The sequence below is a fragment of the Condylura cristata genome, unplaced genomic scaffold, assembly GCF_000260355.1.
Source record: "Condylura cristata isolate star-nosed mole 26May11 unplaced genomic scaffold, ConCri1.0 scaffold00007, whole genome shotgun sequence".
NCBI classification, from domain to species: domain Eukaryota; kingdom Metazoa; phylum Chordata; class Mammalia; order Eulipotyphla; family Talpidae; genus Condylura; species Condylura cristata.
In genome coordinates this window covers 50,748,339-50,771,754 of record NW_004567108.1, presented here as the reverse complement: position 1 = coordinate 50,771,754, position 23,416 = coordinate 50,748,339, and the positions used below count along the sequence as shown (strand labels likewise).

Sequence of the window (23,416 nt, the reverse complement as noted above, 5' to 3'; positions counted from 1 at the left end):
TTTTTTATTCATACTGGAAGTACAGGCCAGAGTCGCAGGGGCCGTGAGAGGATTGGCCAGAGGCGCAGGGGCAGTGAGAGGATTCACCAGAGCAGGGGCGAGGAAGGAGAGGCCTGCCTCACCATGTGGATCACCTCCGGGGCGGGGGATCAAACTGGCACTGAAGCGGCTGCAGCTCACTTGTAGTGCTGTGCTTTAACCTGCTGCACCACCAGGGAGGGTCCGTCACCTCTACTTTTAAATTGTGACATAAGCACACACACACACACTTCCATGTACATGTTTATATGTAAAACAAATTCATTCTCCCAAAAAGCAATGGTCCTGGAAGATTAAAAACTAGATTCAAACATCAAGGTGAAATGTCATGATTCTGTTCCAAGACAACATAGGAGCCCTCAGTGAGCTGTGTTGGGATAAGGAGGTGTTTTATCTTACTGGACAATAGAGAATATCTTGAAATCAGTGTAAATTTATTAAAAGAAAGTGATCTTTTATCCATCACAAAATATAAATTTTCATGGGTGCAATCCTTTCAGTAGTTGATCTTCCTAAGTGAGTTACCAGAGATTAGAGAGACTACTAAGTCTCTTCTTGCTGCAAGACCTTCTACATCCATTGAAAGTGCACCCAGTAATGACTTGCTTCTCCACATGGACCATGTTTGTTTTCCCCTCTGAGGATTCTTTCCCTTTCCCCCTTCTCTCTCTTCTCATCTTCTTTCACTTTGATCAATAAAATTTTATGGAGCCATAAAATTAAAACTAGCAACATGCTTAGCCCCAAATCCCAGTTTGTATAAAGAGGAAAGGAGAGACTAAGTGACTTGTTCAAGGTCGCTTGCTTGTTAGCAGATCAGAACACACACTCTCCAGTTCAAGCCAGTGTTCTTTCCTTTCTGAGAGTGCTATTGCTGGAGAAGTTTCACAGTGGGGTCCCATTTCACATCCCTAAGTAAAAGATCTCTAATGCTTTCTCTCTCTTTGTACTATCCATAGTCTTCCTTGGCCAGTTTTTAACTGGAACCAGGCCTAGCCTCTTGGCACCCCACTTCCTGCACTGTCACCCCTGAAATCACAGGCTTGATCTTATGGTCCCCTTGCTCACCTCTTTTTCCCACGATCTGCTTTCTTCTCTTGCACCTGTTTTGTCCACCATTTCACCTTCTTATACTTGACATGTTTTAAGTTGTGAATATTTACTAGTCTTTTGGATATTTAGTTTTACTTTAACATTCATTTATCTATTTTACTATAAAAAATGTTAATTTGTGCAGCTATTTGTGGAAATCAGTGCAGCTGCCATTTTTTGTGAAGTTGTTCCACAACTTCAGAAAGAAAATCTACCAGGCGATTTTGGAATTATAATCACTGCTTCAGGCGGGATCTGTGCCAGCAACTCAGTTCTGTAGAGAAAGAGGTAACAATCAATTGCTTGTATGTCCCAACCATCCTGTTCAATTTTTATGTTTAGAACTACAATGGATTTTATATTTCTGTACTGAGAATTCTTATAGAGGAGCTATTCTGCTTCACCACTAAAAGAATTCTATCCTGCAAGGGTGGGCTTCACGGAGTTGTACATTCTCTGGGAGGAAACAATATGTCTATTTAGTGGACTGGGGACCAGTCCTTGGGGGTGAATAAGAGGGGAATTAACTTTAATCTAATTTAGGTTAAGCCATATGAAATTGTTGCCATGTGATCATGTTTTTGACCTACAAATAAAGCAATTTTATATGGCACGACCTAGATTAAATATAGGATTTTTAAAACAGATGTTATATACTAAACATCATAACACATTTACCTTTCATACAAGAAGAGTGGAGAACCTCACCTTAAATAATTTTTAAATTGATGGTAAGCCAAAAAAAAAATTGAATTCTAATTATACCATGAGCTTTTGTTTACCATACTAGGTGAAGTCAAATGATCAATTCTTTACAGTCATGGATCTGCCCATTTAGTAATTGTAAATATTGAAAGGCAGTCGCAAAGCTATGAAGTAATTACCACCTCAGAAAAGAAAGAAAGAAAAAAAAATGGGAAAAGAGAAGAAAAAGAAGAAAATCAAATTTAAAAGGCTGCATTAAAGTTTCTATATGATGGTTAATCTTCATGAAGGAAACGCTTCACAAATGATAATAGCATCGACTTTAAATAATTATTCAAAATTTCTTCTGTATAACTGTGTGGCCCTGTGAAGACTTTTGCAAACATAAGCAAGGAACATCTGTAATCCAGCTTTTTATCCAATGTGGAGTAAAGGCTATAAAATTGCCTTTTAAAAAACCACCTATAAAAACAAACCTGAAACACTCTGAGCTTGCCATAAAAGATATGATGGCATAAACATTATGGAGGGCTTATTGATCCTCAATACCTAAACATCACATTGCCTTTAATAATAAATGAGAATGATATAAATATGCCAAATACAAGTGCATTATCCTAAATAAAACCAGTAAATTTTGAGACTTGATATAAAAGTGAAATATACTAATGGAACAATGTCTAGATTGTTCCCATCAAGAGCAGAGCTTAACATTAAGCCAGGCAAAATGAAAGAGAGGAATTAATTAAATTTTAGGAATATTATTTATCTTTCTTTTTACTGCTTGTTTATGGCTCATTTCCTAGAAGCTTTAAATATAAGGACTGATTCATCTTTTTGAGGTCTGAAAAGAAGCCTGTCCGAGCCCAACAGCTGTATCCTTGTCAGTCAGGCTAGAGCTTCTGAATGTGATGCTGTGAATAAGGTGAATTTCTTCTTGCTCTTAGTGTCATTCTCTCAACCTCTAAAAAATCACTTCCCCAAGTTATCTATCCAGAGTAAAGTTTAGATCATGACATTTGTACTGCAATGGGTTAAAGCCAGCCAGCATTGCGAAGTTAGCCACAGCTGCTTCTGCACAAATTTGATCCCCAGCCAGGGAAGGGATCCACATGGCACAGTACACCTCTCCTGTCTTGCTGGCTGCTCCCCTCAGCAGTGTACTTTGTCAATCTGCCTGTTCTGCTCCCCACACTGTCTCTGGTGAATCCTCACACCACTCCTTCACCTCTGACCTGTACCCCAGTTCTGTATGAACAAATAAATAAATATTTTTTAAAATATCCTATTACTGGAGAACAGCAGAAAATTTGGGAAGGAGACATCACAATACCAGAAACTGGTGTCACAAGACACCAGAAACTGGAGGTGGAGGTGAAGATGATTAACTTCATAGAACCGGCTGTTGAAATGAAAAATCCTTAGGCACCAACTGTTCTAGAAAGTTCAGATTGGTATAGAAAGTTCCAGAGGTGCGGACCAGAGGTGGGAAAAAGGAGATTGAGGCCATTGTAGAGAATCATTGCTCCTTAAAAATCACCCTAGTGGGCCCTCCCTGGTGGTACAGCGGATTAAAGCACAACACTGAAAAGCTAAAGCCACTTCCGCATGAGTTCAATTCCCGCCTGCCCGGGAGGTGACCACATGGTGTGGCAGACCTCTCCTGACCTGCCCGCTGCTCCCCTCAGCAGTGTACTTCATCGATCTGCCTGTTCTGCTCCCCACTCTGTCTCTGGTGAATCCTCTCACCACTCCTGAGCCTCTGGACTGTACCTAGTTCTGTATGCACAAATAAATAAATCTTTTAAAATAATAATAATAATAATAATATAGCTTGAAATAAGCCAGAAAGAAAAGGAAAAATGCCAGATGGTTTCACTCATAGCAGGAGTATAAAGGGCCAGGCAAGAAAATAATAATAATGAACAACTATAAAAAATAAAATTTATGACATTTACAGTTGAAAAAAAAATAATAGTAATGAACAACTATATACCAGAGACATTTTATGGGGGTGGAATGAGGAATGGGATCAAAAATGGTGTGGGGGAGAGAAGTGCACTGGACTATGGTGATGGCACATGGGTGATTTGGTGATGGGAAGCCCACGGGGATTGCAACTGAGATGGAAAAAGGCACAAAATGATGTAAAAATAAACTATTATATTATTAAGTATATATACATATATTTATGCCCTTTGGGTATAACTAGATCTCAGCCTCTTGGGGAGACTTGCTGTGCAGTGCTGAAAGGAGAACTGTGGTGAAACTTTTCTGAAGTAACCCAATGACCCCATTTCTCTGAACCCAACAACTCTCTGAATTGATCCATCACTATTATTTCCTGATAAATAATACCAACCTCTCCAGTACACTGGAAATTGTCTGCCATCTGGTGCCATTTATTCCCAGTGCCTCCTTCCTGTCCACACCCACCAGAGTTTCCCTGACTCTAACATGTACACATTGTTCTGTGCTCTGTGAGTCCCTCTGCCTGAAATGCCCTTCACCTCAATTCCTAAGTGCTGGGTGAAGTTCAAAGGCTCAGTTTAAATGTCACTTTCTCTATCATTTTCTGTGATTATTCCATACACTCTTCCCAGGTAGACGTCTTTCCCTCCCATGATCCCACAACACTAGCTCACTTTCGCCTAGTTCTCTCATCACTCAGCAATTTCAGTTCATGTGTCTGTCTCTCCTGGTAGATGGTAGACTCCATGATTGACAGCATGGTGCCTAATCCTTCTATTTATGGACACAGTCCAGAGTTTTATATGTTGTCTCATATATAAGCGGCAAGTTACATAAGCTCAAAAAAAAGTAGTTCCTGGAATTTTCATTTATCTTTATGTTTAAAAATATTATAGTTATCAACCTCTCTTTCTCTGCTTCCTAAAGTCATTGAGTTAGGAGACACCTGTTTGCCAGGGATCCCTGGACATTCTTTATATGTGTTTCAGGCTCTTTGGGGACAGTTGTCTATTCATTTAGCCTCACTCACCTCTAGCCCTAACCTCCCATGTCTTCTCTCTTCTCCCAAATATCTACTTGAACATCAAGAATGAATATACTTGCCTTTCTGGTCCTTGATCATTTTACAGCACTTTCCATTAGACCAGAGGGCAGTTGAAGATCAAGTTTTCCTAAGACCTGCATATACTGTGTAGCAACTTCATTTAAGTTTCTGAGCACTCATTTTATGAACAGTGAATCAATTCCATTTATGTCCTGCTCTATAGTGACAAAAGGTTAAGCCCGGTTTCAACTCACATAACTTGAGAATGGTTTGTGCTGACAGCTTGGAAGGCAGCCTGTGTTATCACAACATTCATGCCCTGTCTGAATGACATCAGAAGCCTGCTATAGGGGAGAGTTTTTATACCATAGTATGATAAGAGAAAACACAACTGGCCAGACACCAAGCCTGAGTTCTTTTCATATTAAGCAATTGTGCATCTTACAGGAACAAGAAAATTTTTTTCTTTTGCTGTGTCATTAGTCTCCTCAAGAAGCTGTTGAGTTGATAATGTTAATTGTTGGATAGAAGCCCAGGAACTTAACTAGTCTCTAAAATTCAGGCCCTGGTGTTATAAATGACTTAACTGTACCAAGCAATAATATAATTCCAAATGAGTAAATAATTCCATTTCTCCATAACTCTTTGACGCAAAGTACTTAACAGATATTTTTAAAAGATTTCTTTATTGATGCATACAGAACTGGCATACGGGCCAGAGGTGCAGGAGTGGTGAGAGAATTCACCAGAGAGAGAGTGGGGAGCAGAACAGGCATAGGGAAGAAATACATTGCTGAGGGGAGCAGCAGGAGGATCAGGAGAGGTCAGATGTGCCTTGTGGATCACCTTCAGCATCAAACTCATGCTGAAGTGACTTTAGCTTCTTAGTGCTGTGCTTTAACCCACTGCATCATCAGGGAGGCCCCAGTTAACAGATATTTCAAACATTATATTTCTTCAACATCCTTGTTACTCCTGTTTTTCCATGAAAGGAAAATCAGGGAGTTTTTAAATTCAGTGACTTCTAACTCTCATATGTGCTTACATTTATTTTACCCCCACTTCTCAACTGGCAAAACAAGTGAAGCCATTAATTAACAAGTAATTAATTCACACTGACTTTACTGATATTTATGAAGTATTTTATTGATCACAAGAAGTATTTTTCTTTGCCTCTTGGTTACTTCCTAACTCCATGTTGTTTCTGGAGATTTTACCATATTTGTGTAATTATTTGCAATTCTGAGAGGAGCATATTTAGAGAAAGTTGACATATCCATCTGAATGCAATATTTGATAAGGTTCTATCTCAAAGATCTCTGCACAGGTTAGTGACATCTCACTGTAAAATACTTTCAATGTTGAATTCCCATAGAAAACTGCAGATTAAATTATAATGCTCAAGTATTTTTATATGTGTATGCCATTTTACTGGTTGAAAATAATCTATTTTCTCAGATGTTAAGACGTTTTGATGAGGAGAGTATAACTAGAGCACTGCCATCTGTCATTTTCCCCTCCTCAGTGTTTACCTCAATGGCCTGTACATCCAAACCAGAAATACAGTCAGATAAACATGTAGTGATCCTCCAAATCCAAGGATGCCATTAGAAACTTCCAGCCTACTTTGGAGAAATTAAATACCTTAAAGAAGTTGTCTTTGGGTAAGGTTCGGCTTCCATGGCTACTTCCAAAGCTGATAAAGTTCTTCTAGTTTCTGCCTGTGCCCCACACAATATTTAGTGATTTCCCCACATATTTTTTTTTACTACACATACACTTTGTACACATGTTTTCAGGAATGTTCTTGTTATTTTCAGCAGCTTCTTAAACGAGGAAACCCTCAGCCCACTAAGACAACCCTATTTTTTTAAAGATTTATTTATTCATATAGAACTGGGGTACAGGCCAGACATGCGGAGGGTGAGAGGATTCACCAGAGACAAGAGTGGGGAGCAGGACAGGCGGACTGACGAAGTACACTGCTGAGGGGAGCAGCGGGCGGGTCAGGAGAGGTCTGCCGCGTCATGTGGGTTTCCTCCCCGGCAGGCGCGGATCAAACTCATGATGAAGTGGCTTTAGCTTCTTAGTGCTGTGCTTTAACCCACTGCTCCACCAGGGAGGGCCCCTTTTTTTTTTAATATTTATTTTTACATCATTTTGTGCCTTTTTCCATCTCACTTGTAATCCCTATGGGCTTCCCATCACCAAATCACCCGTGTGCCATCACCAAAGTCCAGTGCACTCCCCCCCCCCATTTTTTATCCCATTCTCTACTCCACCCCCATAAAATGTCTCTGGTATATAATTTCATTACTATCTCAGCCCCCTGCCCCCGGTCCTTTATGCTCCTGCTATGAGTGAAACCATCCGTATTTTTCTTTTTCTTTCTGGCTTACTTCAATAAGCATGATCCCTTCCAAGTCCAACCATGTTGCTGCAAAAGGCATGAGTTTATCTTTTTTGATTGCTTAGAAATATTCCATTGTGTATATATACCACATCTTTTTAATCCAGTCATCTACTTTTAGGCATTGGGTTGATTCCATGTCTTTCCTATTGTAAATAAAGCAGCAATAACCATGCAGGTGCAGGTGTCTTTTTGAATCAATGTTTTTGTACCTTTTGGGTTGATACCTAGGAGTGGGATTGCTGGGTTATATGAAAGCTCCATTTTTATTAGTTTGAGAAATCTCTAAACAGTTTTTCCATAGTGGTTGTACTAGTTTTCATTCCCACCAGCACTGCAGACCAGTCCTTTTTCTCCACATCTTCACCAACATTTGTTGTTGCTAATTATTTTACGATGTGCTATTCTCACTGGTGCGATTTTAATTTGCATTTCCCTTATTACAAGTGATGTTTAACAGTTTTTCATATGCTTGTTGGCTGTCTGCATTTCTTCTTTGGAAAAATGTCTTTTTAGTTCATCTGTTCATTTTTTGATGGGGTTGTTTATTTTTGTTGAGTTTCATCAGTTCTTTGTATATCTTTGTTATCAATCCTTTATTGCTAGTATTATGTGAGAATTTTTTTTCCCAATCAGTGGGATGTCTGAGACAACCTTATTTTTTATATTTGGACACTTTTGAAAGTTTATATTGTTAATTTTGTTTAATGCTATTTATTTTTAATTAGAAGTAAATGAAGGTAGTTATGAACTGAAATTGATACTTAGAACTATCTAAAGAACTTCCATGGGTGGAATATTTCCCCCCTTATGTTTGGAAGAATACAAACTACGTTAAAATATTGTATTAAAAGTCACAGTTTCTGCCCTCCCTAGTGGTGCAGCGGGTTAAAGCACTGCACTAATAAGCTTAAGCCACTTCTGCATGAGTTAGACCCCCACCTGCCCCAGAGGAGATCCACATGGCATGGCAGACCTCTCCTGACCCGCCCGCTGCTCCCCTCAGCAATGTGCTTCGTCGATCTGCCTGTTCTGCTCCCCACTCTGTCCCTGGTGAATCCTCTCACCCTCCGCATCTCTGACCTGTACCCCAGTTCTGTATGAATAAATAAATCTTAAAAAAAAAAGTCACAGTTTGAAAACAAAAGAAATGAGGTGAAATCAATGCATGATAGTGTCTCATGAATATAATGAGGGTAAATGAAGCAGAACATTTCATTCATTCTTACAAGTACACTATATGACAAAGCTCCCAAGCTATGTCAGGGTGTTGAAATAATACTTCCTTAAGTAAGATTAAAATATGTCAGGCCTTCTGCCTATGCCCCACACAAAACATGTGATACATCGTGCATATTTTCATATGAAAGACAGTAAGAGCGCTTTCACAAGATTTTGTTATGTGTCTGAATAGAACAACTGGAGACAGGAGAAAGAGGAAGTCTTGCTCTTTCATACTTGTTGAAATTGTGACTTTTGTTTTTATTTGATAAATAACAGAGGGAGAAAGACAGAAAAAGAGGGTCAGAGAATGAGATCATTGCTCACTCTCTGTGTGCCCTGGAAATTGGGATAAAGAAATATTGATTTGGGTCTTAGCTGAAAACAAACTGTATCTTATCTTTAAGTGGAAGGGTCTGATAAGTGTAACGAACCTCTTGTTCATATTACAGAAGTGTCAGTCACCTGATTTTGTTGTTACAGCTTGAATCAGCTCTAAGTTTTCCATAGTCTCGGACTGTAATTTCATATGTATGTCTTTGTTCTACTTAATCAAGAAATTCAAACTGCATGCCCCCAGGAGGTAAACATTTCCCATCCTACTTTCTCTGAAAAGTAAATATTTCTCCTATTTGTTTCTTCTACTTGTGAGCCCCTTTACGAGAGTTCCTGTCTTCGTCCACTCTCCATTTTCCCCTCCAAAATAGCTCACACCAAAGCCAGTTGCTTCTTTTAGCTGCCATTTATGCTGACTTTTTCCCATGCAGCAACATTCCTAGTGTCCTTCAACCTCTATTACTCTTCACCAGCTCTTTACTGAATTTCTATTCTCTAGCTCCACCCTATTCCAAAGCAATTGGACATTTCAAGTTAAATATGATGTTTACTACTTTTTATCTCCATTTGTAAAATGACTTAAATGCCTTCAATTAGTATTCTTATTTTCCAAACTCAAAAATTGCTTCAATTTTTCTCAGGCCATTTCTAAAACCTCTTTACCTGGGCACCTCATTCAGGAAGCCAGATTGTTCTGCCTCCAGGAAGCTTTCACAAATATACTTTGACTCTCTCTCTACCTGCCTCTTCACCGTGTAATTCATCATTTGGCTCTCTTTTTATCCTATTACTTAATTCTCACACTTATATGAGTCTGTTGAATGTGCATATATACACACCATGTTAGTATGAATCTGTTTCACCTGTCAGAAATTATAAACTAAGCTGGGACTGAAACCATTTCTGTTAAGCTAGGTCACACCAGTACTCAGAAAACCATTACATATGTATGTTTTTTACTTGCACTGCTTTCCTGTGGGACGACACAACAGGCCTTATTAAGTCTGTTTCCAAGGAAAATAAGCACCCGAGTAATAGCCAGTGACCTACACTGAATGTCATTTCCTTAAAATTTGAGTTTCCATTGCCCACTCTTCTCATTTCTCCAACTTCTTTGTATCTCTTTTTCTGCTTATCGTTATTTTCATGCTATCTCAGTTTTATTCTTACTTATGTGAACTGTTACAGTCATCTACTAAGAATGTACACGGGTCAGCTGTGAGCAAAGCAAAACAGTGGTGAGGGAGAGCAAAATACCAACAGCTCTGACATCATCTATGCCCTTCCTTGCCCCCACCCCACCCCCCACTTGCCCCTCTAGAACTTGTAGTTAGGGAGATAAAGCATGCAGACAGAGCAGTTGAGAAAAATGCAGGACTCACAGGGGCAGGACAGACAAGTTTGCATCAACGATGGGAGGAGATCAGTAAGGCCTGTGCTAGGCAAGAGGTGGGAAAAGTTTTGCAAAGTGAAATGTACAGCATTTCACCAAATGGATATAGAATTTAGTTGAAAGACTAGAGAATGGCATTGGGTAGAGCTACAGTGCAGTCTGAGGAGTCCTGAAGATGGGGGTGAATACTGAAGGTGGGCTCAGACTCTTGGGTTATTGAAGTTTGAAGCAGAAAACAGTGTTACCCTATAGATTTAGTCTTTCAAGGACTAGCTTGTTGAAGTTTTATCTGTTTTCTATTTTAATTAGAATAAAAATTTTCTTTTAAAGAAGACTTGAAAGTCATTGCCATATAGGCTCTGAAGAGTTATCAGCTTTTTGAACAATACATAATGTGATGAAAGCAGAAATTCTAGATAGGTAATCTGCCATTAGTATGTTGAAGCATTTAAGGAGAGTAGAAATGTAAGGGGGGAGATGAGCAGTGGAGAGAATAGCCATTGTCGTGGTCCAGGTTCAAAGTAATGATGCCTGGCCTGTGCTACAGTAAAAATGCAGAAATACAGATAACAGCTGTCTTGGACCCATATTCCTAGAAACAAACCCTGAACAGAAAAATCAAATGGCAATGATTACTAAAAAAAAATAAATAGGTAGTTCTTTCAAATGTAAATAGGAAGGGATTTAGGGGAACAGGGCAGAGAAGCCACAGAATGAGATTTCAGGTGAAGTCAGGGCTCAGCCTTCTCTGGGAGGGGGTCCATCTGAATGAAGGACTGGTCTTTCATTGTCTGCATTCAGCCTTTGCCAGTTAAGCAGGGGGGTGGTGAGAGGGACAACTGGTGGGAAGGAGGGGAAAGTGAGAGAGGGTGAGGATAGAGAAGACTCCCAGACAAGTTTGAGCCTTCAGGGCAAAGCAGCTCTAACACTTCAAGGATAATCATCTGAAGAGAGCCTCAAGTGGGGTTGTGAGGACCAAAGTAATAGAAGGGGAAAAGGAAAGGGCAATTGGAAGTTATCTTGTATCTTAAAATAGATAAAGAATTAAAACATATGAAGTATATATAGAGATAAGATGTAAAGCACTAATATGACTTACCAAGGTGTTATATTTTCTGTTCTTTCTGGTGTGAAGGTAATTTGTTTGTCCACAAAATCTAGTTGTTCCACATAAAACACGTAAAGCCCATGGCAAATAAAATGTTACAGCACAAAGCAGCCTGTGGAGTTGGCATGGCTTCTTCTATCTTTTCTCCTGTGAACACCTCCCCGTGCATAAGTGAAATTCTCTCCTGAGGAGTTGACGGTATGTGACTAGAAATTGATGGAACTCAGAAACCTGTTAGAAAGTCCACTCATTAGTACAACATAGTTGATCCATGGGCTGTGCTTTGTGTATCAATATTTGAGATTCAGGACCATCACTTGGATATGAGATCAGTCTACAAGTTGTGTGATTTTTCTCTAGCAGTTTTCAGTGTCACAGGCACATACACAAAAGAGACATTTGGGTTTAACAGAGTTGGAATTTAGCCAAGTGAGTTAATGGAGGGGAAAAAAAAGGTTAATATAGTTACATGTTGACAAGTAAATGATTATGGTGACTGACTATGGAATCTGGTGCTAGGCAGAATAAAAAAATGGGGAGTCTTGATGTGGTCAAGAAATTGATGAATTAGATATGCAAGGTAAATGAGCCAAAGTTAATGGTCAAAGAGAAGAATGCTTGAAATTGAGATTAAAGTGCTGACATTTTTTCAGATGACAAAGTCAAGGGTAAGACCTTGGGAATGGATGGCAAAAGGTGAATGGGAGGGTAAGATTACTGAAGCCCAGGAAGTCAGAAAAATGACAGACAGGGTGTGCAGTAGATTTATTCAAGTAATAAATTTTCCAAGAATAATGCAAGCCATAACAATTTTCAAAGTTCTCATGCTTAACCAAATAAAAACAATGGGAAATAGAAACAAAACTAACTCAGTAAGTGTCCTGAATGGATTAGCAATTAACTTCCACAGCAGCTTTATTCACTCTGTTACTTAAAATTAGGCAAATGATTATCTAAGCAACAAAAGAATTTCACTTTTATTTATACTGAACATTATATACACTGAAACAATGGCAATAAAGACATATCTGCCTGTGACAATCACTTGTATGTCACGGACATACACTGAATTAGAGTCATGAGTCTGTTCTCATTTGTTTTGTTATATTTAGTGTAGTTAGTGGTATCCTACCTTGTTCCCAAAGGAATTTCTGGTTATTCCATGTAAATATAATATTATATGGTTTTAAGACAGAAGGTGAAAGATACTAACAGAAAGATATATTCATGGAAGAAGATGGCTACCCCGGAAATGGTTTGAGCAGATTGCATGTCAATTCAGCTTATGCTGTCTCCTGTCTTACACTTACATATATATATGTATATACACTTCCGATATATATATATATATATATTCATAATTCTCATTTGTTTATCTAATACTAATCACATGACAATCTTAGAACAATACCAACATGTCCACTAATAATATGATTTCCGAAGACAGGTTTTTATTTTTATTTTTAGTTTATAAAATATTACGGTAACTTATAATATGATATAGGTTCCAAGTGTAGAGCATTATAATTCTATAAACCACATTATAATTACTACGAAAACTCTCATTTCCATTCTCCACCAAATAACTGATCCCCTTTTACTCAGTGTATTTATCCCCATCTGTACTTCCCTTCTGGTAATCACCATTTTGTTATTATAGTTTAAGAGTTTCTTTTTGTGTATTTTTGTCAATTGTATTTCTCTATTTTCCACAAATAAATGGTATTTATATTCCTCTGTCTGACACAGTTACTCTTTTACCTTATGCCTGCCTAAGTAACTCTAGGAATGATGATTATATTCTTTTTCAAAAAATATGATCACTTATTTTTAATTTGTTCTATTATAGTCCCTAGTGCATCTAGTGCATCTTGGTTGGCTAACTGGCTAGATGAATTGGTTGCCATGAATTAATGGCAGCTTTTACCATATATTAGCAGGATGAGGTGAGTAAGGAATGCAGGGTTTTAGGAGGTGCGTTATTGGTGAGCGGTGAGATGAGTGTATTGGAAAGATCTCTGAGCTATGGGGTAGATTTTTTAAACCTGACCTTCATCTTCTTTACTATAGGTAGGGAGCTTGTTAAACACAGTTATTTCATTTAGAAATTATATTTCATGTTAATTTGAATAAATTAAGAAAGTAAGTTTCAAAATACAGTGAAAATATAAGATACTATTCTTGTTTTGGCATAGCAGCATAATTGATCCAAGATGTCTAATGCTCTCTAGAAGATAGCCCAAAGATGGATGTAAAGAGTATTTTAAATGGAGGGACCTAATTTGTTTCTCCAAATGACAGAGTGTGGGTTCCTATGAGCTGGGCACTCGTGGGCAACTGTGAGCTATTTGTTGTCTACAAATCACAGCAGAGCGTTCCTTGACTACCTACAGAGTGAGTATAGCTCATATCCTGAGGCAGCCCTGGGGACGGCTAGGCCACGGTTAACTTGATTATATGACTATCTCCATAGCAGTCTTGGGATAACTGCCTGTGATAACATCAAATGCTATGCTGATGCAAATGTGTCTTGACGTATGGTTTCCATGTCGCTTTCCCTGTCCCTCATAAAACTTTATCCCCCATTCCCAGCCTACTCTCCAGGCTGTATTCCTCATACCATTGTCATATGATCAGCTTTTACTAGCCTATAGCCTTCCAATAAATGACTTGCTCAGATAGCAAGTCTTGCCTTGCAAACCTGCTCAATGACTGTTTCCTTCATCATATTCCTGCCACAAAGTGGCACCAAAGTTCCTTTTGCAACATCAGAGTATGTGTTTCTGGTTTGCAAAAAGAGCTAGCTTTGGAAATTCATCTAAAAGTCATATGTCTAATTGAATCTACAGAGTTCTGTCAGGAGAAGCATCAGCAGAAAGCTGGAAGATAGATACCAATCGTTTGTGTCACTGGGAAGTAGGGTCGTCTCTAAAGCAAGCACCAGAGCTAACTTTAGCAAAGGACAAATTAGCCAATTGGCTTAGAAAGAAGGCATCTTCTCCTGCCTAAGAAATAAAGTGTCCAGAATCCCTGTGTTTAAAGGACATTTCCTTTGGATAATTAATTTTCTGAGTCCCTAATTTTGGGGCCGAAGGTCAAACAAAATGTTATCTTCAGTCACAACTCATTGTGTATATTACTGGTTCACATCAACCTGTAGAAAAGGAAGATGTGGAAACACGGGTAAGAAAAATGGGCATCTGGAGGGACATGGAATATGGAACAAGGAAAATCAAGTCTGGAGTACATACTGTTCTGTGTCATTCTCTTGCATGAGGACTCTGTAGGTAGTCGCATTCGTTATCTAACTGTGGAAAAGAGGGACTGAGAAGAGGAAGGCAGGAAGGTGGGAGAAAGGGAAGATGCAACACACAAAGAGAGCTGGTGGGGAGAAGGGCTGGTCTGAGGAAAATGAAGTAGATAAAGCATGGAGATGTATGCGCCTTATCAGGTTCCTGCAGCCTTCTCTTGCTCTGCCATCCCCGCACAGCCTGGACTAGGCTTCCTGATTTTTCACTCTGTGCTTGGGAATACCCGCTTCTTTCCCAGATCAGTATTTCCACACTCACAATTCACTGGGGGAGGACACCATCCTCCCTCTCAGTCGCCATCCAGAACAGGGCTCCACCCTCCCTGCAGCTATCCTGTACCCCTAGACTTCACTAGCACTTCTCAGAAACCTTCTGTGAGCCCCCATTTTAAAACAGGCCCCAGGTTATATTTGTAAATGACACCTTTTCTGTTCCAGCCCTTTCCACAATTTGTAATTGAACTTGCATTTGGATGTACATTTAGACTGTGTGTTTGATCTTTCTCTCTCTCTGGTTTTGAAGCTTCATGAAGTCAGAGATTACAGTGTGTTTCACATTCTAGCCCCCCCCCCAGGTCTACTACAGAAGCATTCTGTAAAACTACTGAAGAGATTAATGAAGCATTTGAAAATTTTAATAACATCACTTTCATTTTGTTCTTTGGGCTATGAGTATGTATCCCCAGAATAACAATGACTACTGCTGTCAAAAAGGAAGGGTTTACATACTGACAGATTGTTATACCCCTCTGAAAGGCTAAAGTTTATTACATTTAAGCTGAATGTTTAAACTGAAGAACATTGAAGCATAGTATCTTACTCATAGCGGCTTGGTGTTTCAGGTTGGAATTGTACAGTATGGAGAAAATGTGACCCATGAATTCAACCTCAATAAGTACTCATCGACTGAAGAAGTACTTGCTGCAGCAAATAAAATAGTCCAAAGAGGTGGCCGCCAGACTATGACAGCCCTTGGAATAGAGACAGCAAGGTACCATGGATAAACGAGAAACCAAAGTGAATAGACTGTACACAAACAACTATTCACAGTCAAGCACATTGTAGCTTTTTAGAACGTCTACCTAACAATATTTAAGCCATTTTTGCTCAAAATTAGATTCAACTGATTAGCTAGTGGTTATAGGATGAGCTTTTTCTATAATTCAAAGTGTATAATTGATAGAAAATCAGTCAAAACATCACTGTAGTCCACCAAGTAGCATTTTGGTACTAAGATATAGTACTAGTTGAATCTCTTATTTCTTTCTTTCTTTTTTTCCAGATTCAAAGAGTCTCAATCTAAAAATAAAATGAATTAATATTAACCCACTTCTTCTCAACATTTATTTATATCTTCCCAGCTATAATTTTATAGAAACTGATAAAGAGTTATTGAAACTCTTAAATAAGAGTTTATAAGAGACCAAATTAGATATTGTCTTGTTTGAAATAAATTTCAGCGAAAATATGAAAAAAAATGGGAAGGATTTAATTGTCTGTAGTGCCTTTTCTTTCTTTCTTCTCCTTGTCTTTCTCTAAGTTCCCTTCATGAATGTCCCTTCTCCTCTCCTTCCCACAGTACCTTCACAGACGGCTTGTTATCCTCTCTGGCTGGACTTCATTTTCTAAAAGCCTACTGCACTGTCCTTTTCTCTGATCTCACTCATATCTTTTGTCTAGCTATTCCTCCCCTTAGTCACCATTAAAGCTAGTAAGTTTCTGAATAAGAACTAAATACCAAAATCACAGCAAATCAAATCTGTTGAGGATCCTTCTGTCATGTGCCTTCAACTTGTGGACTCTCACTTGATTCTGAGGAGCTAATCACCTGCACTTTCCCCCACCCTGCCTGATAAACTCACTGCTCTAAGGGATAACAGACTGAATATGGATATGCCAAAGAATGGGTTAGATGTTCAAAAGTATAAAATTGCATGTGCAGCTTTAGACTCTTAAGTGTAAGAAAAGCATGTGGTTCTAGTTATATGGGGCCCAATTGAGAGTAACCACATACAGATGGAGTAACTTTACGTTTACCTGCCCGTAGGATCACCAATTTGAATGCACAAAAGTGCACATGTTTAGGTGGAATGAATGTACCCTCTTGAATAATTGACTAAATGTGGCCACACATTCAAAGTAAATCAAAGTGTTATTTGAAAGCTCTGAGCCTGAAGGGAGCTGTGCTTTTTCCAAAGGCAACCACTTAAGTATGAATATTCATCTTTGAAAACTAACTGAAGAACACTCTGGCTGCTTTTGCTCATGCATAAATACCAGTCTGAATACCATGGCCCTATATGGGTTTTGCCTACATGTTTCACAAAGGGTATAGCTGTAGGACATAGAGTTTACTGAGTTTTGTCAACAAATAAAACTCATTAATATGATATTACCAAGTATTCTTGCACATTAGTTTTTCATGTTTAAGCATATTTTTAATTGCTCTTCATTCCTTTGAAGGAGGGCCAGTTGCAAACAATGTTTAGAATACTTTATTCCACTTTTAGTATCTCTCTGTTCAAAATATTTTTTGTGTTCCATGATCCCTATTCCAATCTTTCTTTCTTGTCAACATGCTCACAGGATTAAACCATAAGGCCCAAATTCTCCTGCTCCAAAGAAAGGGATTTGGGAGGGATATTTTAATGTTTAAAAGTATGCAAGGAAGTTAATGCTTAATTCAAAGAAAGGATACTAAATGTCGGTATTTGGAGGTCAAGGAAATTTGATAAGGAATAAAATTGAAACAGAAAGAATATTTAGGAGTTATGCTAATGAGTGTTCTTATGTTTTACAAAGCTAGTTCTAGTTGCAGAGTCACCAGATTTTCTAGAAAGTTCTTTCAATCATCTCCTTTAGCAGATATTGATTCAGTTATGGCCTTGATCTTTGATATAATAAGGAAATTTTAGAGATCCTCTAAGGAATTAGAACCATAAAAAAAGAAAGACTGAATCTTGTCTGATATCCACATCACTCATTGTAGTCATATAGTTCTATGTCTGATTGTCCCCATGCACAGAACACTCAAACCAAACTATCTTCCCTCCCTTCCTCAGAGAACTTCCAATATGAATATCTGAGTAGGTATGGGGAAATGAGGGCTAAATCAAAGTGTCTGCCAAAAGCAGGAGAAAGGGTGCCCTTCACACCAGAAAAGGAGTGTTTCTAGAAAAAGGAGTGGTTTGGAGAGTATTTAAGATCTGACCTTCTCTAAATCTGATGTCTGCTCTCAGTCACACCCTTCTTTTGAAGTTTCCAAAGAATTCAATATTGCTCGCTTTTATATATGGGAAATGTGATGATTAGCAAAATGGCGACCTCTCCATCATCTGGAATAAATCTAAAAATATTTCAAAGAGTGGTCATCATACCTCCCAGCTTGAACAATGGGTGTCTATGATGATCTTGGAGGGGAAGCACTGGGCTACGAGATCTGTCAGGGGTTTTGTTTTGTTTATTGTTTCTACCTGATTTGGGGTGGTATTTTACTTGCTTCTCTTGTGTCTGTGATCTGTACTAGGAAGGAAGCTTTCACGGAAGCCAGGGGAGCCCGAAGAGGGGTTAAAAAAGTCATGGTAATTGTGACGGATGGAGAGTCCCATGACAATCACCAACTGAGTAAGGTCATCAAAGACTGTGAGGATGAAAACATTCAGCGTTTTTCCATAGCTGTAAGTACATGGCTAGAGATGACTCTCCAACTCCTGTGAAAGGAAAGTGTGTGTTTCAATTGCCAGTTTATGAAAGTGACACAGACAGGTAAAAAGGGAGAAGCTTCTCTTTAAGGAGGTAAACTCCGCAACGGCAGAATTAGTCTTGCCCCTTTGTATTCTCAGTGCCGAGCACAGCACCAGGTCAAACAAAGACTTAATAATCATGGAAAAAAAGGAAGGAACAAAACATTAAAGATAAAAACAAGAAAAAGGAGAAAAAAAATAAGAAGGAACAAGAACAGTGGGGAAAGAGAAATGCATTGGACTATGGTGATGACACACGGGTGATTTGGTGATTGGAGGCCCACGGGGATTACAGCTGGGATAAAAAAAAATGCACAAAATGATGTAAAAATATAAATTACATATAAAAAAATAAGGAAGAGAGGTGGAGATAAAGAAAGGGACAAACATAGGGAGAGAACGAGTAGAGGGTAGGAAGAGGGAAAAGTAGAGGAACAAAGAGTAAAAAAAGGAAAGGTAAGGGAGAAGAGAGGATGAAGGGAAGGGAGTCAGAGGAGGAAGAGAAGGATGGAGAGAGGAAGACAAGACACATAAGGTAACATCCTGCTAATTAATAATTTTTGTCTGCAATGTGTAAAAGTAGAAATCTGGACATAGCTCTGTGTACTAGCACTCAACCATTATTTTCCCATACCTACAATTCTTTACTTTGTAGAAAAGAAGTGAAAGTCATCTACTATTTGTCTACCCTGGCATTCTAAGTAGGTGAAAATATAGCTGTGTGGCAAGACTTTCTTATGGGGTTCTGCAGCTACCTCGGGTATTACTTCTTAATATCATTAGTGGAAAAGGAGGAACCAGACACATCATTTGCTTAATGCACCCTGTGCACAGACATGTCCTCCACACCTCTGGTCCCTAAACTGTGCCATCAAAGTGAAGCAGCCAGCAGCTAGAAAAATAGGCTCTTTCTGTGATTGCATTAAGCTGGACAAATGCAGTGGAGGAACAGGAGTGTGGGAGGACCGGAAATGTCATTTCCTTTGGTTCCAAGGAAAATCCTAGCCTGCTGTTAGTGATATAGAAAATACTGCATAGAAAGTATTATGGCTCTTTCTAAACAGACCTATATAAATACAAATCAGCCCACTATTAATAACTTTTATCTATAAAATATGTATGGCTTACTGAAAACATACCAGTTCTATTAGCAGTTATTTTCAAAATCAAATTCTCAGTAAACTTGGTTAATTCAGCTGTCAGGGCACTGCCCCATGGAGAGGAACACTCAAAACAGACACACAGACGCCACCATTCGAACAAGGAAAATAATTTAAACTGCCACTTATAAGCCACAGTGGTTTTTCTTGGACCTTCGGCCAACATATCATATTTTGTTCTGCACAACACCCCAAAGAAAGTAGGCCAAATTTCACTTTCCTTCTTTTATGAATGAGGAAGCTAAGAGTCAGCAGAAACGTGGCTATAAGTCACAGAACCAAGGCTCCAGATTCTACCCTTGTCTCTCCTATGGCCCTCTCCTATGGCTTTCTTAGTCATTTAAGATTCTGGTCCAGGCTCTGTTTTCTCCTTCCTGCTGTCATACAACTCTGGATGTTGTCACAGACCCATGCTCATATATTTCCACTCTTTCTCCCAGTTCTCAGGGTCACCAGAGTCTCCACTTCATCCTCCCTTTGTACCAGAGGAAAAAGACACCAGCACAGAGGCAATGATCTCATACCATTATGTGTTGCAACCTTAAATGATTTTCTAATAAAAATCATTAGAAAATGATTCTTCTTGGAGAATCAAATCATTAGAAAATGATTTTCTAGAAGTGAAAGGTAGAAAGGGATGGGAGAAGGATAGAGATGCTATTTTAGAGTCAGTAATAACTTTGTTCAAATTCTGTCTGCTTTCTGCTGGCTCTGTGACTGGATAAGTTGTCAGTTTCAGTGTCTTCATCTGTAAAATAGGGTAATTCTCTCTCTCATACACACACACACACACAGAATCAGTAAGATAAAGACTGAAAACATCTAATTCAATATCAGAATAGGCAATCATTTAACATTATTTTCCTTAAGAATCTTTAACTCAAGATTTTGTAACAAGGAAAGAATAAAATTACAGTGCTTTAGAGACAGATGGAATCTATCTTCAGATGGATGGACTATCTTCAGGTATTCCCCCTAGACTGAAACTTGTTCTCAATTTCTTCAACCTCACCTCTGTAGGATGTGCTTTTCATCTAAAGGAAGGGAAACCTTAATATAAATAGTTTTTAATGAGTCAGAATTCACAGTCACTGGGAATAAGAGTTGCTATCACTTGCTAACTGTCCGACTTCTTCCAGAACATGTGTTCTGCCACCACTGGTACTTTACATTCAGGCCATGAACTGAATTAACCATCAGAAGCACTGGCAATATCAGAAAAACTTCACTGGAAAGATCCTTCTTCTCAGTGATCAACCTTTTAATCTTAAGTGTATCTTGTATCACTTTTACATTGTATCTCCCACATATTCACATATTTTGTCCTTAAGTCACTGAATTTCCCTTTGTTGGGTCCTTACTTGCTAATTTATGCTTTGCCTCCCAACTAGTGAAATAGTTTATAATTGCATTAATCTTCCTGGAGAATCAAAGCATATGAATTTCTTGCCCATTTTAACCAATGAATTATTATCAATGTACACTTTGAAGTGGTATACATAAAAATGTAAAGAAAAAGTTAACTTTTAACAGTTATTTAACAGTTAACTTAACAGTTATTTGCTATAGTTCCCCCCAGTGAATCTTGTATTTTTTATTTTGCTAAGATAATTATTTTATGTCCTCTCTCTGCATTCACCCAAAGTTCTTGGACATCTGTTGAGGTTCATTTCACACTTCACATTTTTAAATATACTCTGAGTTCTAGCCAATTATTACCTGTACTGTGCCTTTCATTCCATCTATTTTTACCCATCATTTGATCCTGACACCACAGAGATTCATTTTGAGAGGAAACAACACTCCAAGATGATTACTTATTGAAAACATAAGCCCCCTGATATAAAACTGCAAACATGCTTCATTAAATTTCTGAATTTCATAAGGTCTTGAGCTGGTTTTAGTTCTCACTATATTATTTCTACCTCTGTCAATTAAGAATAATACATATTCGGGCGCTTGCTGGTGGTACTGCAAGCTCGCTGCAGTGTGAGTTCGATCCCGTACCTGAGGTGATCCACATGGCGCTGCAGACCTCTCCCGTCTCTCCCGCTGCTCTCCTCGGCGGTGTACTTCCTTGAATTGCCGGTTCTGCTCTCCACTCTGTCTCTGGTGAAGCATCTCACCGCCTCTGCACGTCTAGCTTGTACCCTAATTCTCTATGAATAAATAAATTAATCCTTTTTCAAAAAATAATAATAGACATTCTTGTGAAGCCCTGTTTTATATTCAGATTCTAATCTTAAATGATATATAATGGGTAATACACAGCATTCAAATGAAAATAGAGAAGTTAGAAAGTACTTTAGAATTTCAGTTATTTAAGCATGAAAACCATGTACCTGAAGTAAATGAATTGTACACTTTACATTTGACTTATCTGCCTCAAGAGAGCTTCAATTCTGATGTCTATTACAGGTAATATTAGCATAATACAAAATACCTCAGCTTGACATGTTTTTATTAAGTAAAACAAATAATTTCAGGGTTTTTTTTCTATTTTCTCATTCATAGAAAAGTAATATTTTTGAAAGCTCTCAGACCCTTGGGTGCAGGATCAAAGTACATTTCTTGCTATTTTCACTTGCATTCTGTGATACAGAATAGTTCAAAACTATATGCATATCACATGCATGTGATTTTGTGATTTCTCACATTTTTTCATGTAAATATTTGCAGTTATGCATTCTTTTTATTCCTAGTAAAAGTTGATGCTGGACATGTGGGCATTGTCCCCACGACACTACGTATTTGTCTCTGTCCAGTCACCAAAGCTCTGCTAACATTTACATCACAACTGAGAACCTCGATGTTTATAATATTTCATATACAATGGCATCAATTTATAAATGAAATGGAAATTGCATGGCCATGTGCTAGTAAATCAGTATATGTTAAATAGGAACCAGAGAGGAGAGATGACTGTGTCTCAGGCCAGATGGCACATAATCTATAGAATACATCAGGTAAATCCATAGGGACTCTAGGGCTTCAGATGATGCAGTTTGTATGCATTTAAAAGAATCCCAAGCTTAGCAAAATCCTTGACAAAAACAGAGTCCAACAGTGTGCCCAGAGAAGAATGCCCGGTAGAGAGTGAGATGCTGAACACATTGCCCATGATCCTAAAACCAACCCCGGAGATATTGAAGAGACTCTAGAGCTTGAAGACTTAGAGCTGCCTCTGCCACACTACTCTGATGGGATGAGAGATCAAGTGTAAGAAAATTATCTTAATATTGTTTTTAAATAAGAAAGTTTTTTTTTTTCAATATAATTAGAGAAAGTGGCCATTGGGGTTTCCTTTCCTATCTGGATACTTCTGTACTCTCCATTAACTCACTTTCTCCATTAAGTAACTAAAGCAGGAAAAACACCAGGGGTCTCATCAAATGTAAGCAGTGTGTGATGTTTGACACTTGCTTTTAGCCAAGTAGACAGGAATGGAATTTTGTGTTCTGGTGCAACTTGGAAACCTCTGGAATAGTCCTTCCCACCTGAAGTCTGGGTGTAGTAGTGGAGAGTAAGTCAAAGCCAAAAAGCTTTCCAAGAAGTACACTAATTACTTATAGCCAGTTCTAGTTTTAATAGCTTACTTCTTCAAAGAGACTATAAGTTCCTTGCAGGTAAAATTAGAGCACTGTACCTGAGGAAACTATGTGCAAATATTTATAGCAGATATCTTCATAATCACTTGAAAGTGAAAACAACCTAAATACCCTCACCAAATATATGGCAGTGAGGCTGTGCAGTCAGCCTACTCAGCAGTAAGAAAGACTGAACTTCTAGTACGTGCGGCAACATGGACGAGTTTCAAATATGTTATGCCAAGGGGAAAGGAGCCAGACAAACACACACACACACACACACACACACACACACA

At 38.5% G+C, this 23,416-nt stretch overlaps 1 protein-coding gene across 2 annotated transcripts in view; it reads left to right on the top strand.

Annotated features, from left to right (window-relative positions):
* The window catches only part of ITGA1 (integrin, alpha 1), a 147,500-nt gene that overhangs the window by 76,715 nt on the left and 47,369 nt on the right, over positions 1 to 23,416 (top strand). For both annotated transcript variants that reach the window (XM_004678330.2, XM_012721859.1), the window contains exons 7-8: positions 15,473 to 15,621; positions 18,157 to 18,307. In XM_004678330.2, coding sequence (XP_004678387.2) covers positions 15,473 to 15,621; positions 18,157 to 18,307 — 300 coding nt within the window. The remainder of the gene's footprint in view (positions 1 to 15,472; positions 15,622 to 18,156; positions 18,308 to 23,416) is intronic.